Below are 22,128 nucleotides of genomic sequence, written 5' to 3'. Positions count from 1 at the left end.
CGAATATGCAGGAGTATGCGCAAATGCATTAATTTTCGTGCTCCACATTTGTACTCTAAAATACATAATAGCATTTTAGCGCTTCCGTACAAAGACGAACGGGATTTTCACACATACAAAAATGCCAAGCACTCACTCACTCACACATACAAAATGAGCACGTCTGCAAAGCCTATGTATGTAATAGGGCATTGTTACATGTAGGTCACGTGGTCCCAGGCAGTATAGATGTTGACCTAGATTATAAGAGTTAGGTGAATGAATAAAACCCGCTGTCAATAACGAGATGTTAAACCCAGTTTAAACGATCATTTCTCACGGAGGGTATGCTGTGGCGACTTGCCAAACGTTAACATACTTCTTCTGCACCAGTGGCCGCTCTGTTTGATTCAGTGTCGATGTATCTCAGATATATAAAGCTGAATGTGAACGAAGGTGTGTTAACACTTTTGTATTTATTCATGTACGCATTTTTGCACAACAGTTCATACCCATATGTGTAAAGGAGGCATAAAACCCTGCAGAGATCTTATTAAAAAGCATCTGATGACCGTGATTAAAAATAATGACACAAAGGCTCCCTAGAGGCATGAATCAATTCTCCTATGTGTAGACCACTTAACTGCCTTAGTTTATCTATAAAAAGTTTTCCACTACCCTAGGGATTTAATTATTTAGCCACACAGTAATCATTCCAGATCTTTTTATCCCTTTGATATCCTTTATGCAATACCACATTCCTTATTGCCAGCCTTAAACGATCTCATCCAAAGTTTAAATCCTCCACTGCTTGACATGAAAGTTATGGGTGTAGGACTTCAAAACGTTCACCATTCTACTCTTTCAAGCTGGATTTATCCCATTTCAATTTTAATCATATTTAATATCCTCTACATGCTAGTGATGTGATATAAAAAGACAAGAGTAAAATACTATTAAGCATCGGTTTGATGCCATTTGCTGGATGTCTCGAAAATTAATTTCCTATATTTCACAGTTTGAGGGGCTTCATTTTAGCACCATAATGGTTTACTAAAACCACTCGCTCGAAATGGAATCTATGCTCATTTAAATGATTTATATACGTATTTTGCGGTCGTATAATAGATAAGCCGTCTAATTATTTAAGAGGAGGTGGCTGGGTTTTAACAATACGGTTAGCGTATAAGACACCCATTAATTGACCCTTAGAGCATACACAATACAGATGTCATTAATACAGAAGCTGTCAGTAGTATGTTATGGTTCACAACGCAGGCATATATTCAGGGCGTCTAAACCATCAGGACAATGCACATAGCATTGGGGACCTCAAACTGAGTAAATTACAACTGCACGCATAGAGGTACGCTGTACAGTTACAAGGTTAACCCTGTTTTACTTTCAAATCACAGCCCTTTTCACGTATCTACCTTGTGTGACCAGCCCTAGTGTACAGAAGTATAAACACGTCTGACAACCCAGGCCGTACCTGCTCAGCAACTTTCTATAGCCTACCTCGCTCCTGCTATTTCATTCAGTCTTTAAATTACTGTAGAGCCAGATTAACATTTGAATGCCATGCAAGCCTGAACTGTGAGAGGCCGTCTGTTAGGTTTGGTTTAACAGGGACTTAGATATACCAGGGGTTTGAAGTAGTATTTCAAGGCGTGTTGTATCTACACATGAATCATATACCTTCTGTCCGGTGTTTTCATAAGACGGCTGTTACAAAGTAGATATAAATGACTACAGCCCAGAGTGTAAAACCAGAAAAGCGACAACGTGTGAGAGTTGGCAAATTGAACGGTTCCTACCTAGCTAACGGCGACGACAGTGTGAGAGTTGGCAAAATTGAACGGTTCCTACCTAGCTAACGGCGACGACAGTGTGAGGAGTTGGCAAATTGAACGGTTCCTACCTAGCTAACGGCGACGACAGTGTGAGAGTTAGCAAATTGGACTGTTCCTACCTAGCTAACGGCGACGACAGTGTGAGAGTTTGGCAAACTGAACGGTTCTTACCTAGCTAACGGCGACGACAGTGTGAGAGTTGGCAAATTGGACTGTTCCTACCTAGCTAACGGCGACGACAGTGTGAGAGATGGCAAATTGAACGGTTCCCTACCTAGCTAACGGCGACGACAGTGTGAGAGTTGGCATAATATTCTTTTTTTTTGTAGTTGTGTATTTTTCAGATTTATATTTAGGTTTGTACTTTTCATATGTAATGTTCTGTTACACACTTATCAGTTATGAGGATATAAGGAGAGTTCATTAAATTTTCACATAGCATCACTATGACTGGCTAATGACAGCTCTTGGGCAAAGGGTAGTGTGTAATGTGACATAAATTGACGATACATTATACTGACACCTATGTGTATATCACAGTGCCTGCCTTAAAATAGGTCATTTTGTCGGTAACTGCCAGAAGCAGATTCAAGAATTTTTAAGATTTTCTGTCGTCCGCGTTAAGAAAAGTTACCCCATTAGCACCAGGGTATGCAGTGTGGAATATGTGATTTCTCCAGTTCCTTGGGCTGGTTCTGTTAAGAGCCCAAGCGGCCGGGGTAAAGGGTTAAGGTCAAGCTTTCTTACCCGCACCCGTCTAAGGTGGAAAAAGCCTGTTCCCATTTCCATACCTACGGAAGCTGGTTACCATAGTGACAATGGCATGTGTTGTCACACCTGCATATTTCTATATATGGGCTGTGAGTTGTTCATGGTTTGTAACGTGTTTTTAAACGTGTAAGACATCCCGAAGCCAGAGTGAACCATGCCTGTATATATTGTATATCAACAGCGTACAGCGGTGCGAACTGGGTGACATATTTCTAGGCCTGGCCCACGCGTATACAATTTACCTGCCACTTACACATCTGCGATTTTGCGTGGGAAATTTGGCAGTTATTTGATAACACAAATTCTTCTGCTTGTGGTTTCCTTCATAACACACCTGGTGACACTTACACCAAATATTAAAATCAAATTTATGAAAGATATGATATATACTTGCATGTTAACTTAAAGTGCAAAGATTTCCTGGTTATTAATGTCAGAAGTAAGGTCCTATAATATCCCTCCATTTTTAAAGCCATGCGCACAAGGGACGTGTAAATTACTACTATTCAGGCGTTTACATGAACAGTTAGAATAAAACCTTGACTGAGGTAAACTGACAAGAGGCCATATTTTACCGGTCACGTGTGATCATTTGCCAGCTGTCGTCGCTCCTCTGGTTTTACTCTCTGTTTCACTCTCTGTCCTGTGTCTTTAATTATATTATAACACTATGGGGTAAACACTTTATCGTTGGCCAATTGTTTGTTTCTTGCAATCTATAGGGTGCACAGAATGCACTGAATCTCATCTACTTCTCGTTCATGCTGACCAGAATATAGTTCACCATAGGCCTAAGAGACATACAAGGCGATTCATATCAACACATATGAAGTGACGCGTAAAAGTCTTATTCATTTAGATAAACTAGTGTCACATTTGTGCCCATTCTTTGCTGGCATGACATGTATGGGTGTAATGAGGTTTTAAGTTTAAACGAATAGATGAATATGTTCATGTACATATGTGAACGCCGTCTTTTCATTTCAGCATACAATTAAAGCATTGTTTACACTATGAACGTTGTATGTTGAGCACAGACATATCTCCGATACCGCTCCTCATACTGTGCTATATGGATACCATGATCGCATGTATAGTGTTATTGCGATATCAGTAGGTTCTTTTCCTGTCGCCAGCGTGAGAATATCCAAAGCATCAGTTGCTCTAAGAAATCACTCATCTCTTATTACGGAGATGCGTCTGAAAGTAAATTGCTATATATCATTCATGTATATTTCTCTCCTAGTATGTTAACAGTTTGACTCAATGCTACTGTTAAACTTATGTGAAATTTCGGTTGTTTGGGGAAAGACATCAGTCATAACAGTGTCATCGTTGCTAGGATTCTGTTGCTGTCATTCTCTCTATCTGTATCATCGTAGATTGCAACATCAGTTAAATGTTTTCGTCAAAACGTGTCGTTGTCCATTATTATAATTACACTGTATATGCTTAATTTATCCACTGTTAAGCCAGAGACGTAAATGCCAGGACCTGATTTCAATTAGCTAAATATGCACAAGATAAATACAGCAATAGATAAATCATTTATCATCGTGCACTGTTTACATGTGTACTGTTATTTTCGTTCTACCTTTGGGCTTGGTATGTCAACATGTAAATTTGTTTGCAGTGTGGCAAGTTCTGGGGCCCAAAAAAAAATTTCAACAAACCTGTTTAACTTGTCCGCGATGTAGGCCACCCTATGTTACTGTTAAGAGCAGAATCAGGTCTACTACGGCCTTACAGAGTAATCTAACTGGATAATCGTCTTGTAAGACGCTGTTCTGCAACGTCAGCAGATCATTAAGGGAGTCTGTCTAAGCATCGCATTGCTCACAGGCGGAGTCGTGCAAAGGCTTGTACTGTACAGCTCTTGTGTGTCACCCATATCCGCGCTGAAAACCTCCGTCTGTATGAATCATTTTTCTCCAAGAGGAACATAAGATCAAAGACGTGATTATTCCTGGGCTTGAGAACTTTGTTTGCCAGTACGTTTGTTGGAACAATCCTAGTCGGGTCTATGAATAGACGCAACAGACCATTATGGTATTCTTAATAAAACCTCATATATACCTGTACAAAACCGACAATTCCTACTACAAAGGTGGCCATAACAGCTCCGCCCACTTCATCTATGCTTTTACATGTATTTTAAACATATTGTATAAACTTATTCACGTCCCCAAGGGTACAATGTTATGTAACATCTATAACGGAGATAACATTCTGACGTTCAAATTGGCATCTTTTAGACTGGTTGGACAGACATTGCCTCTACAGCATTGACATCGTGACTTCGGCCATGTTAATATGATAGCATTACTTATTACTCCACGCAACCGCTATGGGATATGGTAAAGAAATACTGTGGAGCCTTGCCAACGGAACAGTCTAGACAGCTCCACACCACAAAGGCACTATCTAGCCCAGCGGCCTAATGGATTTCCACAGTAGTAAACGAGACTTAAAACATGGAGGTCGCAGGTTCAGCTTTGGCTAACGCTGGTTAGAGTACAGATTTTTCCGGGATTTTTGTCAAATAGCTGACACTTGGCAATGGGTTACCACCTGGCTATAACCAATTTCTTCCACGCAGTCCTGGTATAAGCAGACTTTTCCATCGGATAACGCATGACACAGCTGATATAAAAAGTGTAGAAAGAGAAGCATTCAAATAATAGTTCAGGTCGTCAACCAATGCAAAATGAAATTTTGGACCAGCTTCATCAACAAAATCAGGATCACGTTTTCTTAAACATATGCTTATACATGTACCGGAAAATTGTTACCGAGTCACCAATTTCAAAAATGGTATTCGTGTTAATCGTAAGCAAAAGATCCAAGCCGTCTACTGATACACAAGGGACCTCCATGGCTCAGTTGGTTAGCACGCTAACGCAGCATAATGACCCAGGAGTCTCTCACCAATGCGGTCGCTGTGAGTTCAAGTCCAGCTCATGTTGGCTTCCTCTCCGGCCGTACTTGGGAAGGTCTGCCAGCAACATGCGGATGGTCGTGGGTTTCCTCCGGGCTCTGCCCGGTTTCCACCCACCATAATGCTGGCCGCCGTCGTTTAAGTGAAATATTCTTCAGTACGGCGTAAAACACCAATCAAATAAATAAATAAATACTGATACACAATATACAATGTAACGGTTGAAATACGGCGTCCTGTCAGTTTACCTCAGGATTTTATTTTACCTGTCCATGCAAATGCTTAAATAGTAGTAAATTACACGCCCCCTCGCACCATGGTTTAAGCAGAAATAGCTAAAAACCATCCTTGACCAAACCCAAGTAGAACACACTCTAATTTATACATGTTTTCTCTTTCTGCAGACTTGACGAGGCCAAGAAGTACCGTCAGATCGACCGTGACCAGATCAACAAGCTCAATCAGCAGCTGTCCGAGTACGATGGCGAGATCAGCATGTTACGGCGTACACTGGAGAACATGGAGAAGGAGAGAGAGAGGGACAAGGTCACCATCCAGAGACTCACCGCCGAGGTCGAGAAGCTTAGGATGGTAAGTACGGGAGACAATTTGTCGGGTCAGATGTGTATTGACTTCATTTTAGTACGGGGTTCCGGTAGTCAGTTTACTACACAGACAGTACAAGCACATCAGCGACAAAAGGTAACCGATGAAATGAATCTACCTAAGTCCTTAAGAGAAAAAGTTCAACATAGTTTAGTAGTCGAAGAACCCAAACTGCAATTCAGGCCGCCAACCCGTCAAACAATACCCAAGGTCAACTTCCCCAAAGACCAGTTTTATTAATAAACTTACCTTCACCATAACTTACAAAGATGCAGTCAAACGTTTCCAGTGATGTCAAAAAGACGTACGAGCCTTTTATTATCCTTATGAGCCCCAGAACATTGATTACATGTCAAGTGCAATTAAAATATATAAGTAGCAGTATATCTACAGTTTGGCAAATAAGTGCCTTAAATGGGATTCAGATGAGAGGAGAAATCATTTTATTCTGAACTTGAATAAAGTTTACGGCACTAAAACTGCACACGGTTAGCATTTTGACTTTATAATGTAACAGTAAATTTGTGCAGTAAGAAAATTTACATTAAACAGTATGAGATATGACTGTTATTTGTGGAAAAAATTTCATACAAGACAGCATAGGGATAGGAATAGGAATTATTATCTTGGTTTTTATGAATTACTACTGTCGGTGATGGATCTAGTCAGTTTTTCGTTTGAACAACTTTCATTTAATGGTATGGTGGCTATACTGTGTGTATACATGAAAGTCGACCAACGGGTTTGAGCGCTGTCATCACTAAGACTTTCAAATGTTATACTCATTGTGCACAGAACAACTGACTTGGCACTTATGTCCTCATCTAATCTTTATACCACACTGGGGAAGATGCTACAGGAACGTTAAAGACGTTCAATGTAGACAGAATCTCCCCACCCAAGGCCATTACAGGCAACAAGCAACCAAGAGCGCATCGAGCACATCAACAGTTACCCCTAATGCTCAAGTCGCAAGAGCAGTGGAGCGTGCACAGCTAGAGTTATGTGCTCCTGAATGATAAACAACCTCTGCCGCATTAGCGGCGTATAGACAGCTATGAGATCAATACAGACATGGACACCAGCCGGTTATCGTCCGTTATAGACACAGCTGCTGTTTGTACAGTCAGTTAACATCTCGTTTATATGTGCTGAAGGAGTCTGTATACGACGGGGCGTCTATAAATCGGTAATAAACTACACATCAAAGGATCAAATGTCAGTTTCTACTCTTGATTTCATCAAGATGAATAATAATTCTATTATAATTTTCTAATGAAAGGTCCAACAGCAAAAACATTTTTTGCTTTCGTGATAGATGAAGAATGCTTAATAGCGAATTGGCGGATTAGTTTAGACAGTTGTTTCAGTACAAATGCTGCACGTGATTGTTCTGTGCTATAAATAACCTAATGCTCCACTAATATCCAGAATATAGAAAGTAAGTGAATATGCTTAGTTCGTCATTTAATACGATAAAACGGTAGATCGCAACCTGATTAAGCAAAACAATCCTTTGTCTGTTATTTGTGTATTTACATAGACAGTTAGAATAAAATGGACAAGAGGCCGTGATTCACCCGTTACGTGTGACCATTTTCCACCTATCACCCTGTCGCCGCTGCTCTGGTTTTAGTTTCTATGCTGTACGTCTTTAATTGTATTGTTACAACGCTCTGTTGCTCTGTCGCAAAGGAAATGAATAAAAATGCATCGGCCGGTTCTGGAAGTGCATGTATTGAGTACTCATTTATCATTTTTTGTCTTTTAGCAACATTAAAACGACACTGTATATTCCAGCATAGAATTACTCTAAACATAGTGTGGACCAATTTTAGTGTTTTGTGTCACACGATATGACATCTGGTCACTTGCAATCATGTGTTTGAAATGAGATTTCACCGTATTGGAATACATGATAGATGATACGTGTGCAGCAGTGTAGACACAAACATGCCTGTACATATCATGGGTACCTTGACATTTAGCCTTGACTTTCGTCCGAGCACTGACTCTGTTTCTTGTCCCTCCAGGAACTGGCCGCGGAGACGCTCGCTCACCTGGACTGTGAGAACAGGCTGCAGACCCTGGCCGAGGAGATGGAATTCATGAAGAGCTTACACGAAGAGGTTAGTACACCAAAAGCTTACACGAAGAGGTTAGTACACCAAAAGTTTACACGAGCAGGTTAGTACACCAAAAGCCTATCTTTTCTCAAACAATGGCGACTCTAGTTGGGGCTATTGTTCTAGGCGATACATGAGTAATACCTTCTCAGTAGATCATTAAACGTCAATGGACTACAAAGCGTAGGCCCAAGTTGATTATTGCGGGGATGTCCCCCATTCACAAATGTTACTGTTACAATGGGGTCTTTAGGTTCCATGGCATCACCAAAATGAACCATGACAAGTGAATTAATGTGTTGATTTAGATATGGAAAGGGCTCGTCCACATTTTATACTTTTACATTTACCGACTAAACTTCAAAAGAACTCATGAAAACGTTCTGGATCAACATGATTTGATTGTTATCCACCACAAGTGGAAATAATTATAAATGACTAATTGTTTTAAATGAAATTTAATATGCCTTACGAGCCTTACCGTCAGTGGTACTGAGCCGAGTAACGATCTCCTCAAGATACTTGGCATTGATACGTTATTCACTGAGATTAAATCTAGCTTTGATGTAGCGGTCCTGTATGAAAGATTATAAGTGTATTCTTGTTAATAACGTAGCCACTTCAAACAAACCATCACGTGGGAAGGTATATCAGCAACCTGTGGATGGTCATGGGCTTCCCCCGGGCTCTGTCCGGTTTCCATCCACCATAATGCTGGCCGCCGTCGTATAAGTGAAATATTCTTGACTACGACGTAAAATACTAATCAAATAAATAAATAAATAAATAAATAAATAAACCCATCCATTGAGGCTTACTCACAAATCGGTCCGTGGGACGATCAGCAATAAAACTACAGGTTCTGTAGCAGGAGTCTCTTCATGTAGCGGCTCTAAGTCTGCATCCGAGCTACTAATCCGTGATCAACCGGTGACCATACTGGTCAAGAAACATTACTTTGTACCTCTTCATTCTCACAGGAAATGAAGGAACTGGCGAACCTGGCCTACAGAGACACAACCGAGGAGAACCGGGAATTCTGGAAGAACGAGCTGTCCTCTGCCATCCGTGAAATCCAGTATGAGTATGACGCCAAGTGTGACCAGATCCGAGGTGATCTCGAGGGGTACTACAACCTCAAGGTAGGTCAAGGTCTGACGAAGTGAAGTCGTCAGGTCAAGGTCATCGAAGTTATACCATTCAATAACACTACTTGTTTCCATGTAAGCGTAAGGTTAAAGCAAGATTAAATTTCAAATGGAAATTTTGTGTACTGAAATATTTGAAAGAAGGTGAGAGAGAAGAAGAGTTAATTCTAAAGTTCGCAAAAATATATAAGGTAAAAAAAAATGAAAACGACTGACAAACGTAGTTCGGGCTGATATCTCTCCGTGAACTTCATAAATGATTAAAAACAAGAAGGGATATGAAAAGACACTAGAGTGCCATGCATTTATTTGGTACAGACTGTTTCTTGTTTCACTGTTAGTCACCATACCCTAAATTTTTGCCAAATCCTAACAAAGTGTACTAATATTGTCTCGTTTCTTTTGCTTCACTGTACCAGTTTAATACCTGTAGCGAACTGTTCTTAGCCGTATTTGACATGACTGCTTTAACAGTTCAATTTACTGAACTCTCTGTGCACGCTGTAGGTACAAGAGATCCGCACTGGCATCACCAAACAGAACATGGAGGCTCAGCATTCCAAGGAAGAGACCCGCAAATGGCGAACCCAAGTCACGGACTTGAAGGCGAAACTGGCCGATGTGGAAGCCAGGGTAAGCTCTTCTCCACGTCTGCTTAAACTCGAGTATTGTGTATCTGTATGTGCAGGAGCGCCTGTAGTACATGGTATTTGTATCTCAGTATTCAGTAATTTAAAATAATAGTTTAAATCGCTATCGCCGACACCTTTAAAATCACGCTTGACAATAGACGTTTTGTCGCCCGATATGATTAAATACACCCATAAATTTATGACCTAGACGGGACATTTAGCCAAACGGTTATTTCAGCCATTAATTTAGCACAACTCCGGAGCTTGATATTTGCTAGTGTTAAGTATTAATGCTAATATTTCCATAAGTGTCTGCTAAAAGTCATTCTAGACAAATGAAAAAAACAAACGATTACATACGCAATAAGTGTTACGTGTACCATCTTGTACACAGTGTTGTCATTTTCTCATAGTTCACAGGTATATTCCTCTTGTGAATTTCATTACAGAACGCCCAGCTGGAGAGAACTCTCCGAGAACTACAGCGAGAGCTGGACGAGAAGGATCAGGATGCTGCTCGTAGAGAAGCCACCCTCCGTGAGGAGATAACTCAGCTCAGAATGGAGATGGAAAAAATATTGCAAGAGTTACAAACCTGATGGACGCCAAACTGTCACTGGAGCTAGAGATCGCGGCCTACAGGAAGCTGCTGGAGGGAGAAGAGAGCAGGTGAGTACAGCTTCGTACAGGTAGATAGATGTACAGGTAAGATCGTTGTAACTGAAATCACAATATATCTTTGTGATATAGACTTTGTGGTTTGAGTCATGACCATCACTGTTGATTTGGAGAATACGGACCTTATGCAAAAAATACTGAGCAGGAATCACCGTTAGGGAAGGTTTGAGTAATAATAAAGAGCTTTCAACGCCTTTGACATTCGGGCTGTTAACACATTTTTAAGTCTAAAGGTAGTTATGTGTTTCGCTGGGCCTTGTGAGTACAAAAAGGACGTCACCTGATTCCAAGTGGATGGGGAACCACACTAAGCTCTTCTTAATGACTCCTTCAAAGCCCCTGTGGTTTCCGTCAACATTTGTCTTTGTCGTCTAACGACGATTAGACCTAAAATAATACAATTTGTGGATCAATTACATTTTAGCTTTCGTCAGAAATGGTTTCGGTGTCTTCAGTTTGGTGGTGGAAACTACTACCTACGATCTCAAAGAGCTCAGCTTTCTCTTTCTGTCAAAACTGGTTGTTGTTCATGTATTTTTCCTTTGGATCTTCCACAAAGTTGCCTTGAAAAGGAAACCTTGTTAGGTTTACACTGGTCCAAGAACCTCATCTGATCTCATATTTTTCTAATTATGAGCCAGATGGCAATCTTCGTAGCGCATTTTCAGAACTCTAACTCAAAGAAGATATATGCTGAAGTTTTCAGTGTCTGATGGTGTGAAAATGGTTGAAATAAAAGCAGCTCAGAGAACGTTATGTCCGGTAAAGTCGGGGACAGTCTTTTATAGCTAAGCACTGACATATATTTATTTTTCAGTCAACGTTTCTAGAATCAATGCGTCTGAAGTCTGCTGTCTGGCTTATTTCAAAATGTCTCACGATAGGTCTGGAAGGGGCCAGCAGTCGGTGACAGAGGACCCGCTGTTCGTCCGGCCTGCCAGCCTCAACATTAAGTTAACGCGCAATACCTTCTCACAAACCACATCGGGGGCCTCATAACAAGAGAGTAAAGCATCCAGTCTCCCTACTTTCGCACGCCTTTTAATCTTTTTATGTTGCAAAGCATGTTTTACAAGAACCTTTTTACTAGGATTGAAGTTCACCACAGTTCGTCCGGAGTAACAATAACACGTGAGGGCGGCGGAATTAGCGGTGGAAGCAGCAGTGGCGGTGGCGGCGATGCCGGCGGTGGCGTCAGTGCCGGAGGCGGCACTATTAGTGTCAGTGGTGGAGGTAGTTCGGGGGGAGGATCGTTTACCTCAAGTTCTGGATCTAAATCTGCCATTAGCTCTTCTTCTGCCTCCACGAGCATGGCGACATCATCCGCTTCTACTGAAGCGACATCTGGTGGAGGGGGTGGCTCTGCTGAGGCAACAGGAGAGGCAAAAGATGACGGTAGGTGGCGTCACAATTGGCATGCTGCCTGCTCACGCCTCGGCCCACCCTGTGTTCATTCAGCATGTCGTCAGGATGTCGTTGTGTCGCCAGTTGTCGATGTCGTCATATTGCCAGCCGTGGATGAATATTGCATTTTGTACTCATGTCACACTTCGCTTTATTCTCCCTTTCAGACCACAATTTCCTTTTCTTTCTTTTTCCCCCTTGTTTATTTTTTCATACCCTTTATGGTTTCAGCGCGTTTGTCACCCATCGCCTCGTTGTATTGATATTGTCAACACGCTCCATCCATAGTTTATGCTTTATGTTATCCATTGATGTTGTTGCCGTTGTTGTTGTCGTTCATCAGTTATTTTCTTTGTACTTTTGTTGACACAGAGTCGGTCTGAAAAACGTTGTGGAGTCAATGATAACAACCCGGAGCTCTGGCGGACAGAGTCTGTCTGAAGTCATCAGTAGCTCGGGATATGGCGCCGAGAGCGGTGGTGCGTATCAAGATGCCAAGGAATAACGTGGCTTCAAGTACAGAAGCAGTATTACTTGACAAATCTAACAGATATATTTATATCTAGGTTTGCTTGCGGTGCTTTTTGCTATGCATTGTGTGATGTGTTTTAGTCCATTATAATCTGTACCACGTTCAGAAGTCTATAAATTAGGTCTAATCCCAAGCCAGTTTGAAAGAACATCACTCAGGTGTTTTTTTTTTATGTTTTGTTTTTGTTTTTTTTTTAATTTTTTTATTTTCATATGTCAGGTCGTCTGCAAATTAAATAATAAGTTAATGATAATTTTGTGCCATGCTAACAAGATGTTTCACAACACCCAGTACTAGTATGTAAGTTTCTAACCTGCAGGCAGGTCCAGATATCGTAACCAAGAGACTTATTGTGTCAAATATCGATGTCCCTCACCGGCCAGGGACGCCAAACTAAATTTGAGCGGTTTCATAAGCGTAAAAAACAATAAGAAAGGAGCAAATTATGACGTTTAAAAACATAAGAGAACTTTGTGATTCTAGAGCCATATAGATGTACGTTATCTTTGTGTTGACATAATGACTCCAATACATATCAGTGTGGCTCTCTTTCGTTCTATTAAAGGAGTCGTATTTTTACCTCATAATATTTTTTCGTTATATTATGAAAACTAAACACGCCTGATTTTTCGCCATGGAAGCGGGTAGTCATTAGTTATATTAATTAAATTGGGTATGGTCGTTGGTGGTGAAGTCACTAATGCTTAATAGGTAGTTCTCTGATGCTATGATTCAGGGTTTTAACTAATAACGCCAATGGTTTTAGTGGCTTTTTGGGAAACTTCTTTCTAGAAAATGTATCTAGAAGAAAGCCTTACTTAGTTACACACAGTGTCTCCAGGGAAGAATATTTTTGCAACCATGGGCTGTCTTTTCCCTACCAAACTGCAGAGTAAACATTCATTTTTTTCCCCAATGCTTTGGGTGTTTTCGCTCCCCCCACGTTAGCAGCCAGTGTTATTAGGAGTCTCCGGTAAACGACAGAAAAGGGAGTCATCTGTTAGACGTTAACTGAGTACACGAATATTCATAGAAACGCCATTGAAACTTCAAATAAAATATTGAAAACGACGCCTGTTTTCATGCTTCCGCTTAGTTATCCGGACACTCCTAATATACTGTCTATTTTCCTTGTTACGTAGGGAAAATATGCTTTATTTCCGTCTTCGTTGCTTTTGCTTACCCATGTCATGCCCGCTGCTTAATCACGCAATGTATTTCTGCTTGCAAGTAAATAGCCAGACTAACTGTATTGCTTATCAGGGATGAACAAGGATCTGTCCAAACCAAATCCCTCAAAAGAAACCGGCCAAAAATCTTCAGATCTCAAACCTGCTGAGGTCGCCGAAATGCAAGCGGCTGACGCCAAAACGGTTGCCAGCCAGCCCACTGACGCCAAACCGTCTGTGCCGAAAGACCCCAAAAGATCGAGCAAAAATCTCGAACAGATCAAAGCAGGTTTACTGATGTTGTGTCTTTCTATTGCCACGCATGCGTTTTCATGTCAATTTGTTAATGCTTTTATTACTAACCTTGTTGCACGTTTTTTGTGGACTTTTATTGTTAACAATAAACCACCCATATAGCATGAGCTAACCCTGGCTTGTCTTTGGCGTTGTTACTAACCCTGGTGTTTCCCTGTGTTGTCTTTGTCTTTGGCATTTCTTCCCCGATTGGTTTGTCCCCAGCACAACTGGATGGTACAGACTCTCAAAGACTAGTAATAGCAGGATTTTTTGTATCTTATTTCGAAATAGTCAATAATTTAAATCAGATTTAAGTTCGAACACCAAAGGACACAACAACTGATGAAAACGTCAAATGGCAAAACAGAGTATGCGTCCCCTTGGGCTGATTCATGCCCACCTTCCATTTCAAACTTTCGAATACATGGTATTGTTTAGATTTATTTAGTTTCCGATTTCTGTTTTACGCCAGATTGAAGAATACTTCACTTTCTAGAATGGATTGGAAAGACACTGGCCAGGTATCTGTCTATCCTTCTGGCGCGATACCATTGTATATTCGGCTGTTAAGCGTAAAACAAGTAAACGCAGAAAAGCATTTTTCGGATATAACTTGTATTTGCCGGTCTGATGAAACTTACCTCAATTGTATTCTTCATAGTAAGAACAGAACAAAGAATAAACCACCATGCCTAAAATAGCAGGAAATACACAAATCTGTCATTTTCGTTTGAATACGAAGTAGCGTGCCAAAGTCGCAGTTTAGAAGGTCAATAGAAAAAGACGATGTTGAAAACGAAACTTCCCAAAACCTGTTACCATGTACACTGTATACCACCACTGTCTTTGAGCCACGTACCAGCCAGCTTTGTTGAGTTTTTGGTTATTTACCCACTAATTTTGACGAACTCTTCAAGCCTTGGGCAGGTAGCCTTATAACCCCACACGGTCACTAACACACTCTGGTCGACTTTCATGCTCATGATGTTTCACAACGCTGAATGTGTTGCTGTTCACATCATTTTCAACTTATCCTGCTCGTTCCTTAATAGTTATTGCTATTTGGGCACCAGTGCATTCGACGAAAGTGTAAAACTAACTTGTCTTCATCGTTGCCCACTAAATCAACTGCCAAGATGACAGCACAAGTATAAAATTAACACTACTGTATAAATTAACAGTAATGTAGGTTTTATCCGACAAACCTTACTAAAATTAATATCAATTATAATTTTTCTCGGGTGTACACTTTAGTAGGTTGTGTTGCACTGTATGTCAAGGCCAACTGGTCATTCATAAGGCCATTTCATCACATGAGTACAGCGTTACCTTACCTGATAGTAAATGATAATTCCTCTATTTTTACGATCAGTCAGACTTCGTGTATTCACACAGTGAGCAAGCATCTAGAAATTCCAGTCCCATATAAAAATAACTTTAGAGTAGAGTTAAAGAAAGTTCCCCTAGTGTTATACCAGTGGTGCGCGAATAGTTCAGAAAGGGTGCGCCAGACTCCAGCTTGCAGATGAAAAGTTACGTTTCCTGGTTGCCATATTCCGCACTGTCACTGAGAGCTTTTAGCCTTATCTGTTTCGTATGCACAATCCTTGTAGCGAATAAAATCCCACACAGGCAGGATGCCAATTGCTTGACTCAGAAGGACGCAGACAGATAGCGAATAACAATGTAGCACACGTTTAACAATACAAAACCGCGGAATTGAAAGTTTATTTCGACCTGAGTATATTTTTAATTGTATGGGCCATGGATTAACATTGCCCCTCCCTGTTTACGGTTCCTCAAGACTCCCAGATGTCCATGAAGATGATGAGGGGCGAGGTTTCGGCTAAAACCACCTACCAGAGAACCTCCAAGGGAGCCGTGTCGATTGCTGAGGCAAGTCCGGAAGGGAAGTACATCCTGCTGGAAAACACCTCTAGCGGATCAACCAGAAGGGTAGGTAACTCTCTACGACCACATTATAGACAATGGCCAATTTAAGGCCGGTTTTGATAATGGTAGCTATTTACCATTGTTTTCAATCTCTGGACACATACTATTTCTTACGAAACATACTTCGTTAAGGTAGTGTGGATATTTGCAAGGTAGAGATAGAAGAGAAGAAGCTAATTACATGAACTAACCGTTTGTTATAAACTAGAAACTAACTAATTGATAAAGTAAGCTTAGGAATCATATTATATCCGGACAAGTATATTCTACATTTCCATAAAACTTCGTTTGTCCATCAAACTCCATCAAACGATAGTTGCTTAAATAACTTTCCGACTCAAATATAATCGCGATTTATTTCATTTATAATACGTATTATTGAGAAAATCTGAAAAACTATCTCGATATTTTATTTAGGATGAAAATCTTGAGGGCTGGAGAATTGTCCGAAATATCGATGGCAAGAGTGAGGTGTACTACAACTTCCCAATGGGCTTCGTTCTTCGATCTGGAAAGAGTGTCAAGGTAAAATATCACTCATTTTTTGCATTTCGTTCTGCCTTCTCCTGAAATTGTGCCATGTTTAATGAGCTTCGACCAATGTTGAGGGATAATTGAACAATATTTCCCCCTATTTATGTCAATATACCTCATAAAACTACCTGCTCGTGTGACAAAAACAACAACAACAAAACAATACGATATCTGTGAACATATACAGAGGGCCAGCAAATTTACATGTAGATTAAATGGTGTATTTTCTGTTGAAAACTGAAAACATGCCACTCAGCAAAATGTTTGTTTTGCGTAACTAGACACAAGTGAGCCACAATTGATGCGCGATTTGCCTACATGTGGTCATTTGACACATTTGTTTTTACCATATCCAGTTTTTGCGGCGATTGATTCTGTCCCCGAAAATCACTGTCGTTTTTTTATTTATCTCCTCTCAGATCTGGGCGCGGAAGTATGCCAGCCAGGCTTTGATGAATGACCTGGTACACAAGGATGATGACAGCTGGGGTGTTGGTCTGCAGGTAGTGACCAGGCTTCTGAATGGATCAGGCGAGGTAAGAATCAACAACAACACTACCCTTTTTCAAATGCTAAACCCTTTACAATCCATGAGGAATTTGGAGCCTTTTAGGTTGCATTTTGCCTCGATCTCTTTCATACGTCAACAGTTATGGATGACGGAGCAAGGCTCCAACTCATGGGAAGTAAGATATATATGCATGTATATTTTGTGAGCTTGAATATAGCCAAGTATATGCCACATTATACAATGCACGTGCATCTATAATGATACCTTTCTATGCTCATGATCGGCCGCGATGGCTCAGTTGGTAGAGCGTTCGCTTCAGGAGCGGTAAACCCAGGGTCCGTCCTGGTTCGGGTCACACCTAAGATTTTAAAAGAGGAAGTTGTATCTTCCTCGCTTGGAGCTTAGCATTGAGAGGAAGTGCAACGACTGGTTGATACTTATCAGTATAATGGCTCGGGTGTGGCCGTTTGCTAAATTTCAGTAAGTTGTCTCAGTGAAGCAACACTAGATAAAAGGGCGGTGGAAATCCTTCCTGCAAGAAGGAGGCACTTGACACCTAAATGGATTCTAAGAACTTCGTTCTCATGTGACTGAAAAATTGTTAAGTACGACGTTAAACCCCAAGCACTCACTCACTCACTCACTTCTGTGCCCAGTAATTGTCCCTCCAGGGTTATCTTTTGTGTCAGAAGATCGTAGTAGTTGTCCACGTACCCGCCTGGTTTGCGTAGATCTTGAAGAAAATAAAAGCGGACACGTTTGTAGTATGGTCAGTTCTCTGGAAACACTGGAAATTCTCTTGATTTGAAGGTTTTGGCTTCTAAATATAAACATATAAAATTCTCAGTACAGGTCTTTCCTTTCTGTAAAGTCGATTTGTATGATTTGGCGAAGATGGCTGTTATTGTATTGTAGGACTGGCCTCTGTGACCCATTCATCACACATTTTCTTCCTCTTTTTACAGGAGAAGGCCAGTCACACCCAGAAGACATTGTATCATTAAACACTGCCAAGGACCACCTTATTCTTAAGAGATTATTCACTTTTAACACTTTGTAGTCATTTTTAGTCAACTAAAATAATTTACACCAGGGTACTGGCTTCAGTTGCGCGTTGTGTTGGTTGCCTAGCAACAGCTTGGTCGCTATTTTGCACAACTTTAATGGTCGATTTTTACAAAGTGTTGTAGTTGTGGTTATCTGTTAAAAGGATAGTAAATGCTTTGTTCACAATGTGTTGTAGTTTACCCTCATGGAAGGGCATGTGGGATATTCTCTTGGTAGATTTCTCGTACTAAATTTGGCAGGTTACCAGATGTGAAAGTCGTTTTAGGAACGGCTTGAATACTGTGCCAACGTACATAAGTAGGACTAGGTTAGTAACGTTTTTCAAAATTCCCATGTACGCAGAATCCTGAAACTAAACTGAATAAAGTCATGGAGAAAAGAAAAGGTGTAATGTGCGAAAACAGAGGAAATCAGTTGTTTTTATTTAGCATCATGTCGCGTGACAATAATTGTCCAGTAATGGCTGCAGGCCTAACATTGTAGGTGATCTAACTGAAAAAGGCGTGTGTAGAACTGGTACATTCGTGTTAATATATATAGTACATACCGTGATATTCACCATTTTATAATAATCGACTTATTTTTCACTTTTAAAAACTGCATTCCTCGAAACGCCAAAGTTCTAAAACTTTAAAGAAACTGGTAAAAAAACACATTGTCTAACGAAAGTGTTTTATAGAATGTGATTGTTGGTTGCAAGTAGACCGTAGTTGTTGTTAGCTGATTTGAAGTGTTAGGGCATGAGACACGTGTTCCTCCGAGCACTACGTCCTCTTCAGACGACAAACGCTGCCATCATTTCGTGTTTTTATTTATTGCTAATCGTCTCTTTTGTTGTATAATAAATGTCTTATCGTAATGGTATATATTTTATTGGTAATACAGGTCGGTTTATAATGAATAATATATGTCATATTCGCAGTAGTATCATATTAGAAGACAAACGCTGTCGGTATGTTCGGAGGTGGTAATACATTTTGCATTCGTCTTGTATTTTTTTACACAGATTTATAAATCTGAGTATTTTTGTTCCTGTCGTTGTTGTTGTTGTAGGTAAAGGGAATCGTTTTACATTATAGCTACTTTCTGAGTTAAAGACTTGAATAAACTGAAAACAAAACATTTCGTTGCGTTTTACGTGATATACAATTTGACCCAAATATGTGATGGGGGTACATGTGGCTCATATCTTAGAAGTTGTATTGTCTCGCTTCTGTGCGTCATTTCTACTGCCAGTGACGAATTCTGTCTACAGCGAAAAGATTTCTACCCGATGTCTTTCCTCTGGTTCAATATTTTCACGTGATGCGCCCTGTTCTAGTTTGGTACTTTGTTCACGTAGACGAGAATATATAAGGTTGTTTTTAAACAATATGTGAGCCCGTGTAATTCTGGGCGGAAAAGGTGTACACGTACAAGCAGACGACAGAGCAAGATTTCTTCTTTTAATACTTCTAAATTTAGGACGATTTTAACTTGTTTTAAAACAAGGTATGTTCCGCTTTCACACATTTCAATAATGGTGCCTATGCTTGCCCATCTAGCAGTGCACAGATTTCACGCGATGATTTGATTTGCAATCAGTATGACAAGGAGGATAAATTTTATTTAAACCATCGTTTCCTTTTTTTCGACGCAACCCGAGTGATATTGACAAAGGCTCGTATACAGTGGGATTAGCCGTGAAGCTGGGCAAATCACACTGTCAAAAGACAAAACAAAGAACATGTAGCGAGGAATGACAAGCTCTCAATAAATTTCGAAATTAGGCCTTTTCAATAAGGCCAGATTTGCGGAGAGTGTGTCACCATAGTTACTAACGAAGACAAAGTGCCCAAAATGACAGGAACCAACCCAGGAAGAGATCTTTTGTATTTGTCGTGTTGAAAAGCGATTATTGTTATATTCATAACCACTCAGCACGATAACGAATGAGCCAATAATTCATGAGTTGGATATTTCCTGCTGAACTGCTATTAACCGCGGAATGAAAATTTTGCTGCTGGTGTTGAAAAATGTTGTGCTAATATGCTATGTGTAGACTCCTACAACGAGTTGTTTGTCTGTCCGATATGGTTGTGCCTCTTTATGAATGTAGTGCGTCAAGTGTTACAGCTCATACTGTTTATATTTGCTGATTATGTCATTAAAGCATTCACCTTTGCTTTCTAACTCACGTCTTCATCTGTTTGTGTTCTGATTGTACCGATCACCTGACAAGCCACGGGGGTGTTACTGTCTCACGATTTAACTTACTAACTTAACACGCACACTTAGGATGTATGTCATAGCTATTTCTACATTACTGCCTGGTTCAACGTCCGCGACACCCAATATTATTGGGATTGCAGTGGCAGGAAATATTTTGGTCTGCTATAAGAGCGATGTCGGTTTTTCGAATTGTTGAAAGCAGTCTGAAAGTAGAGGATAGACGTACATTTTCACCACATTAGTTTGGTACTGGAATTTTGAAGAGCAAAAACAATGCATTTTATCATGGATGATACAATAATGTAAATAATTCATAAGAAGATGAGCTTCATTTTCTAATTTCCTTTGCAAATCCTGTAAAAGAAATATTTCAGGAAATAATTTATTTATTTGATTCCTGTTTTACGCCGTCCTCAAGAATATTTCACTTATACGACGGCGGCCAGCATTATGGTGGGTGGAAACTGGGCCGAGCCCGGAGGGAACCCACGACCATCCGCAGGTTGCTGCAGAGCTTCCCACGTAAGGCCGGATAGGAAGACAGCATGAGCTATACTTGAACTCACAGCGCCGGCATTGATGAGAGGCTCCTGGGTCATTACGCTGCGATAGCGCGCTAGCCAAGTGAGCCACTGAGGCCCCTTCAGGAAATAAAAGTCGTCGGTTGTAGCTAACCCTGGCTATTGTATATAGGCCTAAAATCGTATCGACTTGTCCCAGCGTGGCGATACAACACAAAGTACCATACCTTATTTTATATCCGAACTCGCAAACCCCGCATTCAAATGACTTTGACCGTGATGACACCTCTTTTACCGTTTCTGTTCAACGAGGATTACGTAAGTTGGACTGGGCATCGTATTAAATCATTCAGGTACCCATCTGAAAGGATACTAAACAATCTGCCTGACTGACACTGCACTGAACACTTACACGCCATAATATACACTGCCATCAGCTGAAGTGTATTATCAACTATACGAGAAAAACTCTTGCACGCAATTCTCAAAGTCACTGTAACAAACAACTAATACGAACTTTGTCACGCATGCCGCTAATATAGGCGTATAGGCGATAGTAATTTTGGAGCCCTCGCTCACGTAGAGATGATGCGTGAACGGGTGGTTTATTGTGATTATAGTCCACGTCGGCAATATCACTGTCCTCGACGAACATCAACCTGTCTTGTTGCCTTTGACTGTAAGTCCACTTACACGACTGTCCGCCCTTGTATGCGGTATTTATTTATTTGATTGATGTTTTACATCGTGGGAAAGAATAGTTCACCTATACGATGGTGGCCGGCATTATGATGAGAGGAAGCCGGGCGGAGCCAGGGGGAAACTCGCGACCATCCGCAGATTGCTGGAAGACCTTTCCACTTACGATCGGAGAGGAAGACATCATAAACTGGACTTGAACTCACAGCGATCGTTTGATGAGAGGCCCCTGAATCATTGCGCCGCGGTGGCACGCTAACCACTCGAATACTGTGGCCCCTGCATTTAAACAAACACTTGACTTTACGCTATTATATTGTAGCGATTTTGTTTTTATGTATATATCTTCTTAACGATACAGATATCCCAGTTCCAAATCACACCATTTACTACAGGGGAAAGCACAATATTGGTAGCGTGAATCACCCAGTGTCGAACTCTGGAACAATATCTGTATACTGCTGGAGACGTTCGCTACTATGGATTCTTTTGAATGTC

General features: G+C 40.7%; 1 protein-coding gene across 1 annotated transcript in view; it reads left to right on the top strand.

The window, feature by feature from the left end:
* Positions 1-20,365, top strand: part of LOC135480247 (70 kDa neurofilament protein-like) — a 47,415-nt gene extending 27,050 nt beyond the window's left edge. The window contains 11 exon segments of the mRNA XM_064760029.1: positions 5,946-6,132; positions 8,181-8,276; positions 9,254-9,415; positions 9,929-10,054; positions 10,503-10,644; positions 10,647-10,722; positions 12,508-12,614; positions 15,938-16,089; positions 16,504-16,611; positions 17,040-17,156; positions 18,097-20,365. Of these exon segments, the coding sequence (XP_064616099.1) occupies positions 5,946-6,132; positions 8,181-8,276; positions 9,254-9,415; positions 9,929-10,054; positions 10,503-10,644; positions 10,647-10,722; positions 12,508-12,614; positions 15,938-16,089; positions 16,504-16,611; positions 17,040-17,156; positions 18,097-18,135 (1,312 nt within the window). The 3' untranslated portion in view covers positions 18,136-20,365.
* Positions 20,366-22,128: the final 1,763 nt, after the last annotated feature.

This window comes from Liolophura sinensis, chromosome 13 (genome assembly GCF_032854445.1).
Source record: "Liolophura sinensis isolate JHLJ2023 chromosome 13, CUHK_Ljap_v2, whole genome shotgun sequence".
NCBI lineage: Eukaryota > Metazoa > Mollusca > Polyplacophora > Chitonida > Chitonidae > Liolophura > Liolophura sinensis.
Note: the sequence above shows the minus strand (reverse complement) of the source record. Positions and strands in the feature narration are given on the sequence as shown.